Here is a 19,635-nt window from a genome sequence, read left to right on the forward strand (position 1 = left end):
CTTCTTTTTTTGTTCAGAACATATTTACAGAAATGTAATGTGTAATGCTCAGTTAGTGTTCCACACAAAGCAATAAAAGTATCACCAAATCAGAACAGAAAGAATTTACAAAGGCTTTGGTTATGAAATTACAAACACTAGAAAAGAAATGAGCTGATTGATTAAAGCATTGCACAAATCACGTAACACAAGATTTGCACACATGCAAGCCATTGTGTATGTGATTGTACGCATTTATATTATAGACATGTCTATGTACAGTATGCATGTGCATAACTAACGTTACTTACTGTCTGGACTGAGAAGCGTGTTCAATTTTCCAACTTTTCAATTAGGTTTAATAAGTTATGGCTGCACACTGCACCTTAATTATTTTTACTTAAAGGACTGAAATAAAGATAAATCGAACAGTCATTATGAGATGGGCTAAGAAAAAGTTATTGATATAGCAAACATATATAGCAAAACTCATATACAGCAACATTTTCTTTACGTGGCCAAAATGACAGACCCCGATTCTAAATGCTAAATGTTTATATCCTATCAATCCTGCATGTTTTTAAAGTAAAATGGCAGCTGGACCCTTATGAATAAGCAGACAAAATTACTTAAAGCTACAAATTTTGAGAAGGAAGGAGTCTACAAAAGCTTGAAAATGAAAGAAAAATCTAAGTTCCAGCTGCTGCCAGTGGATGAAAGTGAGAGATAACTGAGGCAATAGAGTGAATCTATGTATGTATGAGAGAGAGAGTGTGTTGGAAAATGATATGACACTTGCGTCTGGCACGAAGAGAGGAAGCGCAGATCAAACAGGCGTCATATTAACATCACATTTTCTTAAATATCAAATCAGTGCTCCACTTTGATACAGGATTTGTATTTTTTAGGACCAACACGACTTCTGAGTTCACAATTATCCACAGTGCTCCTGCTCTGATTCTGTGTACATGCTTGGACATGTGACGGACTAATCACCCACAAATTCTGACACGCTGGTGTTTCTCTATGTAGTCAGAGAGACATGTTTTCACTTTAGGATAGAAATAACTTTTGACTTTAAAATGCAGAGAATATTATGAAAACGTTGTCATGGGGAAAAGCGTGGAAACAGGAAATGAACATTCATTCGGGGCAATAGTGTGAGATCCAGCGTGCATAAATGTGTACATTTAAACATGTGTGAAATATTTATGACTGTAAACCAAGACAAGAAAAACAAGCTTTTCACTGGTTTAAAGTGTGAGCTCAGTCAGTCTGTGTTTGCTGGATGGACTCCATTTCCCTCAGTCTATTAATCATTTGATTAAGTCTCTTTGTCTCTCTTTCTCTTTCTCCCTCTCTTTTGTGGCCTGTTTCTCTCACTCTTTCTCTCTCTTTCAGTCTACCTCAGTATCTCTCTACCCCCTCTCTCTGTCACACACACATACATACATATAAGCGTCAGTGTAAATACCTCTAACACAGCAGAGGTAGTAAAGGTGGTGGTAAAGAATCCAGGAGGCTGCTGTCACAGACATTTAGGAGACACAAGCTGGACTTTAATTGCTCTTTTTCTTGGCGGACAAACACTGTTTTCTTCCAGGAAAATATAGCTGAATACAGCAGTAATTTAATTACTATTGTTTAATGTGTACAACAAGACATTAATTCATGATTAATTACCTATCTTGATTTGTCCAGTATTTTTAAGTTCATTGTTAGGATTTGCTTTTTAACAAAAGAAAACTTTCCTAATTCCTAATCTTTACCTTCAGTTTCTTCCTGTTTAATGTGTTGAAACTCTAATCTTTCTGTCTACCAAACTTTCTTTTGAGGTGATAATCATCAAATTTGTTTGTCATAATTTTGGTAATATCTTGTGAAAAATGCTCATTGGTGTTCTGCACTAGGGCTGAAGCGATTCATCGAGAATCGAATAACTCGATTACTAAAAAGCATCAATACAAAGAATTTTGATTGTTTACTTCATATAACTATATACTGAAAAACAGAATTAGCTTCCAGCACGATGGCAATACTTCCAGTGTACACCCATCCATGGACTGGACCCGAAAAAAGGTAACATTAACCTTAGCATTTAACATAAATTATGATTGCTAGTTAGATCAAGGCTAGTAAAGATAAGGCACTTTTCTTAGCTGTAAATGTACAACAGTGTGTGTGTTGTTATTGTAGTCCATCAGTGATATGAGTAACAAAACTGATTTTAGTACCAGGGGCTCCAGGCAAAAATATTTCTTATCTGATTACTTGATAAAATGGATTAAATAATCTGTAGAATCCTCAATTACTAAAATAATCGATAGCTACATCCCTCCCTATTCTGCACTGACCAAAAAGCACTTCTCAGGCAAATGCTGTTGGTGCTCAATTTATCACTTTCTGTGCACTACAGAATTTTCACTCTGAAAATATGCAAATGTAAGTTTTTTGTCAACTGTTGACAGAAAAAGACAAAATACATATTAATATTAAATTGCAACATATTATTACTTCAGCATACAGTATATAACTACTGAATACATGGTTGGGTGGCGTTTAAGGAGGAACAGTAAGTCCATCAGGTCAATCGATAGTACACATGAGTCCTCCATTAAACCAGTTTAATCGTGTAGAAAACCAGCTCTCATGCTTGGCTGAGGTTTCCATGTTTTTACCATCAGAAAGCCACAGTGCTAAAAACTGAAAGGGCTTTGCCGTCATTGTCGGTGGGGGAGTTGTCAAACAAGATGGACTGACTCACAGCAATCTCTCACATGGTTGCTCAGGAAAAAAGACATAAAGAGGGTCGTCAGCCTGGCATGATTATACACACAGTGCACAGGCACATACAGTACACTCTGATTACTGTAATGTACACACACACACACACCTGTGCACCCATATATAGTTACTGCCATCCAGCAGCCTGTTGTATGAGCCAGCCACCTTTTTTTCTTCAGATCTGATGACAGCTGCTGAAACTTAGTCTTAAAAAGTACCAGATATAATGTACATATTCATACATGCAAACAGTACATTGTTGAAATTTGTATCCTGCAGAGACATACAAAAAACAGTATATATTGGTCTCCTATGACAATACAAGCCCTATTTCCCTCTCTCTCTCTCTCTCTCTCTCTCTCTCTCTCTCTCTCTCTCTCTCTCTCTCTCTCTCTCTCTCTCTGAAAAAGTGACACCACATTTAGAAGGTGAATATGAATGACATTTCCATTGGCCTGCTGACACTGCTGTCAAAATGTATTAGAAATGGTGCTCATTAAGTTGTTTGTTTTAGGTAGGCACTGGGTCACAAAGGCTTCCCAAGTAACTATTAATATGTCAACATATTGTGTGCATGTGTGACTGATATGATTTAAAAGACACTTTTTCATATTTTTTTATTCAATGTAACTTAAAATATTATTTTGAAATTATTTGCCTCCCAAGTAATACATTTAAAAAAAAGAAGTGAGGTAGAAAAATAGTGCCATCGCAGGTGAGCAACTGGGAGTGATAAGTATTACCCGATGAACAATTAACACTCAAGTCAACAACATGTGGTAGCATACTAGTTTGCACAACTGCAATATGAACACGTCATCAAAAATAAATAATAAACATGGACATGCATGAGATTAGACTGAACAGAAACACAATTTGTCAGTGTTTATATTTTTTTCAGGCCAGATTTTGTGAGGATGTCATGGTTTTACTTTATAAGTAGCAATATACATTAAATTCATGACTAGCAACATTTCAGCATCGTTTCTGCCTATTAGCAGCTGTTGTTTTAAGCTTCCACCAGCTTTTTTGGTACAGAGTAAAGAACAGCTGACTCCAGATTAGCACCTGTATATTATGTTGAAGTAGTGCAGACTTGTTATTGACCTTGCTGGCGTTTGGTTTCTCTTTATAGCTTGCTGGTTCTCTCTTATCTATTTTCTCTGTCTCTTGTCCTTTAGATGTTGCTCTTTATCTCTCTCTCTCTCTCTCTCTCTGTCAATTCTGTCTGTTCTTTCAATGTTTGTATCTGCTCCGCCACACACGCAATTCAATGTGACCTCTTGGTGGCCTCCAGGCAGCCGGTCTGATGGGATCGTATCCTGCATAGAGCTTTTAGAGGCACAGGCACCCCAGGCCACTTCAGTAATGGAAGTTTCCAGAAACCACCGGAGCTCAGATGCTAATGGTAACGTGTCCTTACAAAAAGTCTTCCTCTCCCAAAGGTAATAGTTGTGACATTTAGACCACACGGTTTATTCAAATAACACTAAAACTGCCACAATTTCAAAATTTCTGCTTACATTACAGAAGCTAAATGTTTTAGACACATAAATGTATCTGTTTTAAGTAGATTGTGACCTTTAAATCAAGCAAGACAGGTCTTCATACTGCAATACTCAGCAAAAAAATAAAAAAATTCATTACATTACGGTAAGTGCATAAATAAAGAAGGGTTTCCTTTCTTTAAAAGTAATGGAAGTATTGGCAATATTCCTAAATGTATAGCCTCTCAAAAAGGAGAATATCACTTGTACCCATTAATTAAATGTAATGATATTGGACTCCTTGGAAAGGACTTGTTTTTCCCTCACAGTAACTCATCTTCAATATCCTGAACATCTTTTATGAAGTAAATGAACCAAACCCCCTCAACATAAACTGTAGAGTGTTTTTTGTTAATTAACATCTATCTATTGAATGCCCACAGCGGAAAATCCATGAGTGACTCTCAGTAATAAAATGGCTAATCAAGACTTTGTTGTTCAACACAAGGTTGCAATTACGGTGATTAGATGTACATACTACCCATACATGCACACACATTTCAACACACTACCTGACCAACACCCCTCTTGCTGAAACAGTCACAGCCGGCAAATCGCTCAGACTGTGACACGTTGTATCGATGCCGACAGCCCTCCGACCTTCCTCCCACCCCATCTCCCAACACCTCCTTTGACTGACAGCTCCCATCAGTCTGTGTCTAATGTTCCCTGAGGACACACGCATAGATGCACACTCTCGTGCTAAAAATTAATACAGACATCCCTCACAAAAAGCATACTGGAAAGGAGTGATCTCAAATGTAAAATACACTCTAAAGCTCCACTTATAGTTAACAGGTGAGGTGATGTCTAAGTCTTATTTAAGTTTAGCAAGTGAGCACATTTTAAAAATGGTATTTTTTGCTTTTACTTAAATAGCCCTTTTTCGACCTATGTGTTTACTTCCATCAAAGTAACATTTAGGCTCAGTAACAGTACTTGATTGGTTGTTTTTTTATGCTTACCACCCTTGATTCTATCATCTTCTATTTCACCGGGTCACCTTGACATCAGGCCAAATACTTGACATGCTGACATGCTGCTTTCCAGTGTTCGGCAACGCCTGCGGTGTTAAAGGAAAATGAGGATGTGAAGTGCCCATTTTGCAGATACACAAGGATACAGTTTGTACCTTAGACACAAGGTACAAGGTTGTTTATTAGTCATTATACAGCACAAGGCTGCATAATGAAATTAACTTTGTAGTTCCTTCGTGCTACACACTCAACATATAATTAAGTGCAATCCTATATTAAAATATGGTAACATATAAAATAAAATAAAACAATACAGTTATTTATATAGGCAAGGCAAGGCAAGGCAAGTTTATTTGTATAGCACATTTCAACTTTCAAGGTCATTCAAAGTGCATACATAAAACATAAAAGCAACAGGGAAATATAAAAAAGTTTAAAAGCAACATAGAGAAATTGAAATAAATTTAATTGAGTTACAATTATTTTGAAAAGAGAATAAACAGAGAAGTACACTTAATCTACTCTCTCTAGCTAGTCTGTACTTGGGTCCATAGCAATCTTTAGGTCCACTGAAACTCCAAAAACCCTCGGACACTACAGAGAAACCAGGACATGTCTGTCCGCAGGCCACTTTGATCCAGCTATACTCTGGACCCACCTGCGCATTTACAGGTGGTTACAGAGGTTCTTGCAAATCACTCAGGCGCGAGATTTAAGACCACTTCCTTCACTCTATTCAATCTCACTCCCATTATCTTTTCACTCAATTACCTACTCATTTCTCACCGTGTTAATATTTAATTAAAACCAATGGTAAAAAGCTAAAAACAAAGAAAAAGAAAACAGAACAGTAAAAGTTATAGTGCAGTGTAAGTTATCAATCTACTAGTTAAAGGCAGTGGTAAAAAGAAAAATCTTAAATATTTAATTAAAAGCAATGGTAAAAAGAAAAGTCTTCAGTCTTAATTTAAAAGAACTGACAGTTTCAGAAGACCTGCAGTTATCTGGGAGTTTGTTCCAGATATATACGGAGCATAATAACTGAACGCTGCTCTTTGTTTAGATTTGACTCTGGGGACAGAAAGCAAACCTGCCCCAGACGACCTGATAGGTCTGGATGGTTTGTAACGAAGCAGAAGATCAGAAATGTATTTTGGCCCTAAACCATTTAGTGCTTTATTAACTAACAGCAGGATTTTGAAATCAATTCTTTGACATACAGGAAGCCAATGTAAAGACCTCAGAACTGGAGTGATGTGATCCACCTTTTTGGTCTTAGTGAGGACTCGAGCAGCAGCATTCTGAATCAGCTGCAGCTGTCTGATGGATTTCATAGGGAGCCCTGACACCGTTACAGTAGTCAAGTCGACTGAAGATAAATGCATGGATAAGTTTTTCCAGGTCTTGCTGAGATATAAGTCCTTTAATCCGTGATATATTCTTCAGGTGATAGTAGGCTGACTTGGTAATTGTCTTAATGTGGTTCCTCAAATTCAGGTCTGAGTCCATGACTACACCAAGATTTCTGGCTTGATTTGTGGTTCTTAACATTACAGATTGAAGTCGAGCGCTGACTTTCAATCGTTCCTCCCTGGCTCCAAAAACAATAACTTCAGTTTTATCTTTGTTCAATTGAAGAAAATTCTGGCACATCCAGCCGTTGACCTGCTCAATACAGTTACTCAGCACCCATATGGGATCATAGTCCCCTGGTGAAATGATTATGTATATCTGTGTGTCATCTGCATAATTATGGTACCATATTTTGTTGTTTTTCATAATCTGAGCCAGTGGAAGCATGTAAATGTTAAACAAAAGAGGTCCCAGAATGGAGCCTTGGGGAACACCACATGTCATTTTTGTCAGCTCAGATGTGTGATTACCTATATACACAAAGTAGTCCCTGTCCTTTAAGTAGGATTCAAACCATTTTAGTACTGTGCCAGAAAGTCCAACCCAGTTTTCAAGTCTGTCTAGTAATATGTTGTGGTTGACCGTGTCGAATGCAGCACTGAGATCCAATAATACTAAGACTGAAATTCTGCCACTGTCAGTGTTAAAATGGATGTCATTGAAGACCTTAACAAGAACCGTCTCAGTGCTGTGGTGTGGTCGAAAATCTGACTGGAAGACATCAAAACAGTTATTTAGTGCCAAGAAAGCACTAAGCTGTTTAAAAACAGCCTTTTCAATGATTTTACTTAAAAATGGGAGATTTGATATGGGCCTGTAACTGCTCATTAGTGACCTGTCTAGATTGCTCTTTTTAAGAGTGGCTTAATGAGTTTTCAGGGCCTGTGGGAAAAAACCTGAGAGGAGAGACATGTTGACAATTTTTAGTAGATCTGAGGCCATGCATTTAGAAACATCTTTGAAAAAACCTGTTGGCAGAATATCAAGGCAACATGAAGAGGATTTCAGATGTTGTATTATGTCCTCCAGGTTGTTATGGTTAAAAGATGTCTGCGGTCCCACAGAAAGTAAAAGTTTTCGATGAAATGCACTGAATGGACAGTACATGCCGTTGAGAGCCACGTGTTCAATGCCATCAATCTGCTGAATCTTTCAGCTCCTCTTCGGATTGGCGGTATAGGGCCACTGATAAACACCTCAGCATTCAAAGAGCTGACTGTGTTCAACAGATTATTAAAATCCTCAACACTTCAGACTGTTGCTTCACAACATCATTGGTCCCGATGTGCAGTATGATGTTTTTCACAGTAGGATGTTCAGCCACGATAGGCAGGATTCTTTCTGACAAGTCAGAATCCTTCGGAAAGCAGAGTATTTTGGTGTTCTTACTGCACGTGCTTCTTACATCGTTTACAGCAGCGTCACCCACAATCAGAGTTTGAGGCCCAGTCATTAGCTTTCCCTGCAGCCTTTTACTTTCTGATTTACTCTCAGTCCTTACCCTTCTGTGTGAGGACGGGAGGTTATCCAGGTCATCAGACGGAGATCCAGGGTCTTGCAATAGTGGTGAAAATCTGTTCTGCTGTTGCACAGTTTTGCTCGGTTGTTGGGGAGGTTTGTTGCTAACTCTCCCTTTCACAGCTGTCCACGGCTATGTCCTACCAAGAACAGGGGTTGAAGAGGTGCTCTGCCTGGATGATAATGCAGGCCAGCCAGTCACATCACAAATCTCAGGGCGCTGGGTTCTGCCTGTTTCTCGTCCTCCAATTTCCCCAGGAAATTATTTACTCTTTGGCTTTGCACCAAGAGCGTTCCAGGGAGGACTCCCACTTTCAGATTTATTACCCAGTACACAGGCCTCCTGCTTCTTGGTAGTCTTGTTGGTGCTAATTAGCCGTGTGTTAGCATGCTCTTGTCCACTGTTTTGGGTCCACGGTAAAGTGGTGTCATTCGCACATAGTCCATTCACTTCCACATTCACGTCTAACCTGTGGATCTTGGTTTCCAGCACTGCAATTTTCTGTAAAAGTTTGTAGAAGTCGTCCGTGGAGAAGGGGGGCATCTTGTTGCTAATTAGCATTAGCTATAGCTCCAGTCACTGCAGTAAAGGCTAGTGCTATTGATAGGCCGCTCTCGAGTAGCACTAAGATCATAAAAGTTTTTAAAGTATGGCAAGAGCCAACTTTATCTGACAGTCCCAGTGATTTAAAAGTATCCAAGAGCTTCTGATTTCTAGCAGAAAAAAGAATGCAAGCAGAGGCAAGTGCAAGCAGCAAAGCGTCTGCACTGTAAGAAAGCAGGAAGCAACTATATACATATATAGAGACACGTACACATTCCACAGTGCATTTTATGAATTTGCATCTGGGGTGAATGTAAACAGCAGCACCCAGATGATAATATGAAAGTTTCATCTTCACAGCAAACAGTCTGATATTTGGGAAACAGAGTCCATCTTGACTGTATTTGTACACCAAGCATCATCGGTGTAAAATGGTCCACTTCCTCTCATCTCGCTGGAGTCTTGCGCTGACAGCTCGGAACATGGACCACCTGCTGAGTGCTTGATCCAGGAGGTTGATGGGGCAGGTCTCTGTAACGATGTGGGCACAACAGTCTCTGAATTCCGTTACTTGGTCAACATGAGTCCCATTTTGTCCAGACCGGAATCACCAGGCGCCACCCGCCGTGGCGGTTGTTTGGGCCGGGTGGATCTTGGTCTGCTGCTCTTTAATCCAAAACCCCGTCTTCATCTTCCAATGACTGTATTACTGTATTTATGACAAAGGTAACACATGCAATAAAGCGGGAAAAAGCATATAAAAAACAAAAGTACAGCGAAGTTTGAAGGAGCTACCGGCAGCTGGTTGCTACTGCTTATTTGTAATATTGAATTCTGGAATTAAGCTTATTTTAGATCACGGCATCCATTCATAATCTACCCTATAGCTAAGCAGAATGTAATGCCTGTACGATAAAACACATCTGGTGTACTAGACCTTTTATATCAGGATGCTTGGAGGAATTCTTCTCTTAGTGTTTTTGAGAAAGTCTTCGCCGTTGTGAGACATAATGCAATTTCTGCTTGTTTTTTTAAGGCAAAAATGCACATTAATGGGGAATAACAATGACTGATGTCTTGCTCTGCATAGAAATGAAATGCATTAGTAAGATTACATAATAACTAAGCAAAAGAGGGACTCCCTGAAGCAAGTGAACCTTTTACTCTCCAATTTTTCAGACTTTTGTTAATGTGCATCTTCTTTTCTTTTGATGTTATGCAATTGCTTTTTTGTAATAGCATGTTACATCATTGCAGTATTTGTCACAGAGGTTACACACAGGAGATGTTATGGAATGAAGTGTCCTACAGACTTTGTTCAAAGCAGGCTTAGTTGTGAAATTTTAACCATAAATTGAAAAGAAGTTGTCAGTGAACATTATTATTCTGTGGCCAAGTTCTGATTAGCATAGAATTCTTTTGTCTGTAACAAGAAGAAAAAAGCTCTGAGAGATTCACAACAGTCCAAAGATGATTATTCCACAATTTATTTGTTAAAAGTATCAAAATGCATACAATTGTAACTGCTCCCTCTAAGATCCAAACAGTTTACCAACTGGCATTCCTAGAATATTAAAATAAATCAACAACATTTGCATTTTTGCAGCGCTAATAAATATTACTGCACTACTGTTCTCCTTCTGCTTGACACCTTTAAACAAAGGCACTGCTCACAGAGAACACATTACACAGTCTGTGATCAACACATCCATCACAGCAAAAACATTAAACAACAAGCAGGTAGTTGCGAGAAGCACTTCCCCTGTGACATTTGTGACAAATCAACGTCAAGAGGCAGCAATACTGAAAGCTGAATAGAGAGAAGCATCTGGTGCTGGTCGCCATCTCGTCTTTTCCCTGTCCCTCCCAGTATATTTCTGGCATTTGAGTCGAAGCAGTGCAGTGCCAGTGTGGGCTCCCCTTACACATGCTGCACAGGCACAATGGACTGCCCTTCCAGTGCTGGCACATCAATGCTCAACAGTACAGTAACACTTTTAATGTCAGAGGTTAAGATTCTCCAAATTCACTATTACATATTATACTTAATAGTTTACATGGAAAATAACTTGGTCCAGTCTTCCAAGTGCATTGTTACTTGGCTGCCCACAGTGCACAGACAGACACCTGAGGTCATGCCTAGTAGCAGCACAGTGACAGCAAGAGGAGAGAAAAAATGAAGTGAAGCAGGTGGTGAAGGAGGAAAGTAAGAGAAGATGAGGAAGAGAAAAAGAGTATAACATGAGGGAAGACAAGTTGGATGAAATGACGACAGAGGAGGAAGGTGAGAGAACAGGACAGCGGACAGAAGAAAAATGAAGCCTGGTTTTCTGCATGCAGCTGGCTCAGTGCGGTTCATATGCCTGCAGGTAATCCCTCCCCATCTCTGACCTTGAGCGCTTACCTCAGGACAATCATAACTTACGCCAACTCAACACAGTGAGAGAGACAGAGAGGGCGAGAGAGAGTGGGCGCAGCGCTGACCCAAGCACATCTCTAGAGGAAATCACCCCCACCCAGGGGGGTTCACGCTGCCAAATGCATTAACTTCCAACCAATTTTTTTTTTTTTTTTTGCCCAACACAGCATGCAATCAAGAAAGAAAGCAAGCGCTGGCATTGTTCGTCTGATGAGTCTGTACACTGCACTTCTGTCTGTTCCTCAGTCTACCTCCTCGGTTGTTCTCCTTCTCTGCCTCCTCTCTCTGTTCTGTGGATATTCTCCCTTTTCCTGCGCCTTTCCTATCCTCTCTTCTTTTTACTGTGCTTTGGTCTCTTCCAATTCATTCCCACTGTGGGAGGATTTAGTTTTATTTCCCTCAAATTAGTAATTAAGAGACAGCTATTGACTCTGCTGGAGTAGCTTTCAAAAAGATATGGAATTAAAATGGGAAAGTAGGTGAAGAGAGGATAGAATAGTGGGACAGAGGACGAAGGGCAGATGGGGAAAGACACTTTTTTTTAAGGAACTGCCTGATTGATCTCAAAGAGCAAAACTGGACTTCATGACCGTGGGAGTTATTCATCATCTTTGTATCCTCCTCTCTGCCTGTCTGCCTGACACAAAACCAGGGTGGCTTCCTCTCACACGTTGCAGTGCGAGAGTGCTTATCAAGAATTAATGACGCCTTTCAGACGGAAAGTTAACAAGCCATACTTATCAGGCATCTCAAAAGTACGATTCCTGGTGCTCAAAAAGCTTGGGCTTTCAAATTATGATGAATGGGTTTCTGAAAATTACCTGATGAGTCATCTTAAATTAGCACACTAGACTTTGAATGGGCTTGTTGAGGGAAGGACTTCCTCAACCCCCAAATGTGGTGAGGCAAAGAAAAAGCTACGGGGGGGGTGGGGGGGGGCGTCGTGACTATAAAAGTTGAGCTTAGATCAGTGAGCAAACTACAATTTCCTTTTAGCAGTTTCACATGACGTGGATGGAAGCTTAATTGTGTTCTTCAATGGAAAACACCTCTTGCATGCAATTGCAGACTCAATCCAGAGCCTTTAATAGGTGATAGGTCTCTCTGTGTATTTGTGCATTCACTGATTTAATGGGCAGGATACGATCACAGTTAAAATCAAATGGGTGACAAAGAGTGTGCTACAGAATCATTCAAATGGCTGTTATGGCTGATGGTAATGACCAGTGTTAAACAGCTTTTGTGGAGATGACCTGCTGAAGTGGAAATCCCTTACAGTGTGCTTTTACCCAAGCAGCTCTTTGCATATACACTTTAAACTTAAGGCAGTCCAAGTTGGAATTCAAAAAGATGCAAAAGTCATCTCCTAAACGCTCTGTAAGAAGTGATCCAGGGTTATCTGCTGTGTCATTTAAAGGAAACCTTACAGACTTAACTGATACATAGGCATATACAACCACACATTCAAATATGTATTCGCATGGTGGCTTACCAGAAGTTGACCAGGAAAGGGTGTTCGAGGTTCTGCATGATCTGCAGCTCTTTTAAGACATTCCTCACTTCGTTCCTCTCCACACACTTGAGCTTGTTCATATACTTCATGGCGTACATCTTCTTGGTGTCCTTTTTTTGTACAATGCAGACCTGAGAAGATCACATAAGGGTAAATTTCTTCACTGCTGTGGTCAAAAAGCTCTGAATAGTTCTGTTTCTGCTTGTGTATCTCCGCCTAATGCTTCAGTACTTTTAAGGCTATTAAAAGTGACTCGTATATTGCTTTCTAAACAGCTAACATCAATACAAAATGATAATATAGTTCTCAACATCGCCTCAACAGAGTAATGAGATGCATCATTCCTCCATGTTTTGTCCATTTTGATCATTTGTTAGTCATGTAGCATGAAAAATAGAAACACAGTGCAGTGCCCCCTTTTTACTTTTAAAAGTGCCTCACCAAATTTGTGAGATCTATAGATCACCAGATTTCATAAAATAATAGACATTCTGTCTGACACCTTTTAAACCTGGAGTACTTTTGTGAAATGTTGCAACATGTTTTCCATACATCCGATTTTGAAAGCTTTGTTTCTTGGGACACATGGATACATGAAGTGTGTCAGGATTTCTCTTTAATCTCTGTGATCATGAATTTAATCCTCTCTTAAGACATTCAACTTTTGTACACCAGCATGTTTTACATTTTAGAGTTGTGAAAGATCATGTAAGCAATTCATTAGCATAGCTGGTGCATGTCAGTAGGGAACGAAGACATTTCTCCCAAAATTGCATGAAACAGCAGTCAGTGTACTTGCAACAGTGGAGATAAATAGCATGACTCTGATGTGATACAGCAAAATTCAGAATACCTGCCACAATCTGAGTAGCTGTCATTGTGTGTATAAGTCAAACTGTACTTGATTACCCCCTTCTGACAATGTGCCTGAGAATAGACTCTATTTTGAATATGCAGCGTTGTAATGCCCCATATTTATTTGTAGTCGATCTTGTCTGGGCTATAAGCGTCAATAAACCAGTGATTACTTCTATCTAAGAGAGTGATCTGTGGACCAGCTGGCACAGTTAATCAGCCAAACCCTGATCACATCACTCCTCCCATTGAACAGCTTGCCATCTACTGTGATTAGACTGCTTATCTGTTGTTGGACGAGGGTCGATGCTTTGTGGAGTTTGTGTTGGGAGTGTGCATGTGCGTCGCTATATGTGCTTAACATGTACTGTAAGTGCTGATATGGAGTGCTCTGTTCTATATGGCTTAACAGCAAGAAGAAACATGGCTGCTATCACCTCAGATTTGTTTCTGTGGAGCTGCTGGTCCATCATGAGTAAATTACACTGGAATATTGTACTGACAGAGATAGGACATGGTATATTATGTGTAACAACATGTAGCGCCTAATGCGCACATGCCTCTTTTAGGAAATCAAAGCGGATCATGTAGAGCTGCAAAGATAAGTCGATTGACAGAAGAATAATCAGCTATTTTTTAATTTTCTGAGCAGAAATGCTTAACTCTCCCTGCTTCCAGATTCTACATTGTGAGGAGTTGGTGCTATTTGTTGTGTAGAACCAACTAGGTTCTTAGAGTGTTTGTGTAACAAAACAAGCATTTTAATATCACCTCTGGCTACAGATCAAGTAAATAATTTAGAAAAGGAAAGCAAATGAATCACTGATTAAATTAATCAGTAGTGTCAGGTCTAGGACAGCTGAGTGATATTTGTATGTATTCTGTAAAACAGCATGTATTTTTGTTATGTTATTAAGGTTTTGTATTGCCTATTTTAACTGGTCTCCTGACACTACTGTCCTCTTTGAATTTGTGTTAGTTTGTGTGTCAGTGCTGGTGTTGAAGTGTTAGTATGTCTTTCATATGTCGTTGTTGTTTTGCATAGGATACTATGTATGTATCATGAAGCTGAAACATACTAGAACACTTTTTCCAACTTAACTCATTCCTGAGTAACATCGGGGCATCTTTGTTTTGAGTCTGAAAAGAAAACACTTTGGCAAACATGGACTTACTTTGCCGAAGCTTCCTTTTCCTATTGCCCTCAGGATCTGGAAGTGGTCAAAATTTACTGTGAGAGACAAGAGGGAAATCTCAGTTAATTTATAGATTAAGTAAAGTAATGTAAACCTGAAAATTACAGTATTGTGTCTACCCAAATATTAAAACACAGTGAAACAAATTTACAAGGTCAACACTATATACTCATTTTTGCTGTAGTTTAAACATTTGAAGCTATGGCTTTCAGCTTTAAATGTCAAAAATCAGCTTTAAAACTGTACTCTACATTCTAGCTAATAAAGAAGGAAATACACACACTATGAAAATCAAATGAAACTTCAGCCATTTTCAAGGGAAAACAAGGTCATTCAGTAAGTTTCAACTGTCAGTGCAGTTAAAGTTGGTTTACTGTAAGGTTTGCTTTGAGCTCATTTGAACAATGCACACAGTTAAGCTGAAGCAGATGGGGGTCTCCAGGGCAGCGACAGGTCACTGACATCATATAGCAGAGAATTGAAAGAAGCTTCAGTACAAAGATGCTTTTATTATCGTCACGTTTTTCCACCGAACAAAAGACATTTTTAGCTGTAGTTACTTCGTATCATTCTCTCCCCTGCACACTTATGAAACATGGTCTCACTCTGTCTGTGTCTCACACACACACACACACACACACACATATAAACTAAACCAGAGCTTAATGCCATATCTCACTCTCCTCCATCTATCAGCAACATTTATCGCCAATTGGAACCGGATGGGGCTGTTGGTTTCATGCTGCCATGACAACCAGGACGATTGAACAGCTGCTGCCCACTCTTTACATTCATCTGACCATGCACAAATACACACACAGATGCACACTTATACTCACAATTCATTCACAATCTTTCTCAAAAATATATTGGACATAAAGTGCTGACTTTAAACATTACCTGATTCTCTTGCAACAGAACAACGTGCACACGTACACACACACACACACACTCATTCTGCCAGTCGCTGGATCTATTGGATGTGACAGTTAATGTTATGCTCTGTTAGTCACGTATCACTGGCACTTCCTCCTCTCACACTATCTGTGTTGGAGTGTTTACACAGCCTACTCTGATCAGGACCATATGAGGCCTGCATTTATAAAGCACACACACACACACACACACGCATACATAGACTTACAGATGATAGTGTATAAACTTAACATACACGCAGAAACACACTCCAGATAAACATTTTCCTGCTGAGCTACTTGGAGATTCTATTCTGATGGGAGACAGCTGTGGTCGTGGATGAGAGGGCAGAGCTCTGTGATCGCAGAGAGAGCGAGAGAGCCATCCAAAGGGGGAGAGAGAGAGAGAGAGAGAGAAGGCAGACTCAGTGAGAGAGGGAGTGAGATGGAGACTGTCATATTTTACCAGTAGAACTTTAAATGGTTTAATGTGCTGTATTAAAGGATGGACACGAGTAACACAGCATGTAATGATTGAAATCTGCACAAGTGGAATTGACACATTGACAGGCTGTCCATGGCTTAAACTAACGGGGGAAACCATGTGACCGAGGAGCTCATCTGCTAGTCAATTGGAATTTGACTGACACATGCTAATTGGTTTGGATTAAAGTAATCATGCTTGTTCAGTTTGAGTCTCACACAGTTTCTCACACTCTCTGTATGACTGTACTGTAATGTGTGTCTGTGCCTTTCTTTCTCTGTCTGGTCTGTCAGAAGTCGTCTGCATATCTGTCTACACTAAGCCAGCAACAACTGAAAATGCTCTCTGTTTTGGCCCTCCAGCCACACTAAATGCTTTTATACACTTGTACTCATACTCTCGGGCTGCATGTGAATCTCATGCAGAAACGTCCACGCCGGCTCTTGTGGACATGTGTAAGTGACAGAATTAACACTAAGCAGATCCTCACGGCTACTCAGACTCTACTGTTGTAGACGGCCAGCTACAAATTTTCACGTGGACACTAAAAACAGCTAGTCAGGGTCTGTGTGGCAGTGAAGTTAAGAAAACTTCTTAAACTTTATGTCAACTCTGACCCTCTCTGTGATTATTAATTTTGAAGTATGGGGTCGCTGTTATTCTATGTTTTTCTTATTGTCAACAAATCCCATGAAAAGAGCAAAACCAACAATGTGTTAGTCAGTCCCACAATACTTCCCTCCCCAGTCTGTTGCACTCAGCCCCAAGCACAATCATTTCAATTGAAGAGATTCATCTTTAGAAACAGGGCACAGTGTGTCATTGAGTTGTCTGACAACAGAAACTGAAAAATATATTGATGAGAGTCAATGACTCATGAGTTTGTCTATATCCAAATAACCACCTTCTTACTCCCAACTCGTCAAATACGGCAGCTTGATCAGTGGCCCTCAAACTATGACGCTGCAGGTACTCCTCTAGCATCAGTTTTGCACATGCAGGGTTCGTGTGCAAAGTACCAATAATAAATATTCAACATCTGGTTAGACTTTCAAAATAATACGTGCTGAGAAACATTTCATCACAGTCAGGTGATCTTCATTGTCATGATAGCAATAATGAACATGTGGTTAACATTGGGAAACTGTCACAGTTTGGTTAGGTTTAGGTACCAAAACTAGTTGGTTAGGTTTAGGAAAAGATTGTGGTTTGTGTTTAAAAAACATTATGTAAGTTAAGTTAAAAAGAAGTAAACATTTACCATTTGTTTCACATAGGGAATGAAGTGCCGGGCTCCCGGATGAAAGTCCTGTGTCTTACCGTGGACTTTTCATACTTCATACATGATATGATGCTAGGGGGTTCTTACAGCGTCATAAATTGAAGCGCTACAGACAGCAGGAGAGAACTAAACAGAGGTTAACCGGCTGAGACTCATTAGACAAACCAAGATGTGTCTGTCTCCCTCCTGACCAGGGGCACTTTCAATCTGAAAACGATTTGCACCGTTTGGGTTCTGAGTTAAACAACACCTTTCCTTGAAACGATGTGACAAGGAGTGCAGCGGCATTTGAGGTACGTTTTCTCTCATTTGGTTTATGTGTCAGAGATGTTACCCAATCATCAGCAACATGTAGCCTATATAAACCCCACCATATTAAAAAGGCAGTGCATTGCCCTTTCGTAACACAACAGGGTTGTTCAATGCACCCTCTTTTCCATTTAAATAAACATTTTGCTATGTTTTGTTGGTCAGTGTGACCCGGCTTTTTGCTGTGATGCAGCTTTTTGTTGTATAGGACAAAGAAGAATAGGTTTAGCCATTTACCTTTTTGTTTTTCTTTATGGAAAAAGTAAATGACAAAAATTAGCCATCTCATCATGCATTAACTCTGTTTCCTCCTCTCTCTTCCCCTAATTCTCCCCTCTGATACAGAGGCCTGTAAATCACTTAAGGACCCACCAGCGTGGAAACATCAGTGCTCACACAGTTGCTCTGACAACTGAAACAGAACCCATGGGTCCATGTGCCACTGCAATGTGAATCTATGATCAGCAGTAAACAGGTCCTGTCCATTAACAAGGGGCTCCTGGTTACACAAAGTGGAAAACGTACTGGCAACACGTGGTACTCATATCATCCTCAGAGGAGATAAACATGTCTTGACAGAGTTCACCTTCATGCAGACATAGGTCAATTCAACTAATATGGGTTGAGTATTAACAACAAAATATGCATCTGTCACTGCACTGACTCCAGCAACGAAAACAGCCTGTACATTTATTCTGTGGATAAATTCATTTTCAAGGAGAAATTTAGTTTTAGCATTCACCACAATTACAAGATTATTATTATATTATTAAAACACTCATTTATAATAGAGACCGCAAAGATCAACAGTAATGTATATAAAAATATCTAAAGAAGAACCTAAATGATTAGGCGCATCACAATCTCACACTCATTTGTATTTTTGTGAAGCTCTTCTATTCAGATAAATCGTCAGGAAAAGGCCTTGCTGAACTGGCAGTTTAAATATTGGGTGTGTAAAATATGAAAGAGATACATTTTTGCAAACCTGGCCTGATGGTTGTTATATGTGGTCATGACCAAATTTGTAAAGTAGTAAAATGTTATTTATAACTTTGACACCAACTACATTTAAAACTTGTCAGGTAACTTTTTAGCTGTTCAGGAACTACAGATGAAAATGACCATTAGCCAACCTTGGAGCATTTCCATACAGTATATTTTTGAAATGTCTGCATTTATAAATATTCACTGTTGAATTAACAAACAAACATGAATTTCACCGCTGTGCCTAATATTACCTTTAAACGACCTTTAACACTCCTGATGTGTAAAGTGAAAACTCAATTTGCATGATGTATACTCAACATGCAGTGACCCATCTGCTTGCTCCAACCTCAAACGGGGAATCATGCCGGTGCCTGACGCGAGTTTCATCAGCAAGGGGATTACTTCGTTTCCAGTGAGCGGGGCTTTTTCAAATCAAAACGGTGTGTCTCTGTGTTTATTATTCTGCTGCCCTCGGTGCAATCGCCCACGCTGATTTTGAGAGAGAGAAGTCAAAAAGGTTCCCTGTTTCATTAACTCAGAGTTCAGAGACGCTCAGTTATGACATTTCCAGTACAACACACTAGATGACTAAGCAGCAAGGTTAACCATGAATAATGATTTCCCTTTTGACAGAGGTTGCCTCCAGTGAAAAGCCACAGATATCGATCTCATTAGAGTGCGATGCAGTCATTTGACACAGAGCGAAAAATAATGTTGGTTTGTCACACAATAATGAAATACCTATTTCACCAGACAAACAAATAAAAGAAAATTCTAGTGGTAATTAAGGGGATATTAACAGGCTGAATGGGTTAAACTGAAAACAGAAATTGCAGTTTGCAACTTTATGAAATTAAACAAATGTTTCAGACCATCTAGGATCCCAGATAGACAGAAAAAAATAATTTCAG

At 39.5% G+C, this 19,635-nt stretch overlaps 1 protein-coding gene across 1 annotated transcript in view; it reads right to left on the reverse strand.

The window, feature by feature from the left end:
- stk32a (serine/threonine kinase 32A) overlaps positions 1 to 19,635 on the reverse strand; it is a 70,025-nt gene that overhangs the window by 48,070 nt on the left and 2,320 nt on the right. The window contains exons 3-4 of the mRNA XM_038709493.1: positions 14,725 to 14,780; positions 12,674 to 12,825 (exon numbers count right to left, since the gene is read on the reverse strand). Of these exons, the coding sequence (XP_038565421.1) occupies positions 12,674 to 12,825; positions 14,725 to 14,780 (208 nt within the window). The remainder of the gene's footprint in view (positions 1 to 12,673; positions 12,826 to 14,724; positions 14,781 to 19,635) is intronic.

The sequence above is a fragment of the Micropterus salmoides genome, unplaced genomic scaffold, assembly GCF_014851395.1.
Source record: "Micropterus salmoides isolate LMB-PRFRI ecotype aquatic unplaced genomic scaffold, ASM1485139v1 Ms_hic_scaffold_9, whole genome shotgun sequence".
NCBI lineage: Eukaryota > Metazoa > Chordata > Actinopteri > Centrarchiformes > Centrarchidae > Micropterus > Micropterus salmoides.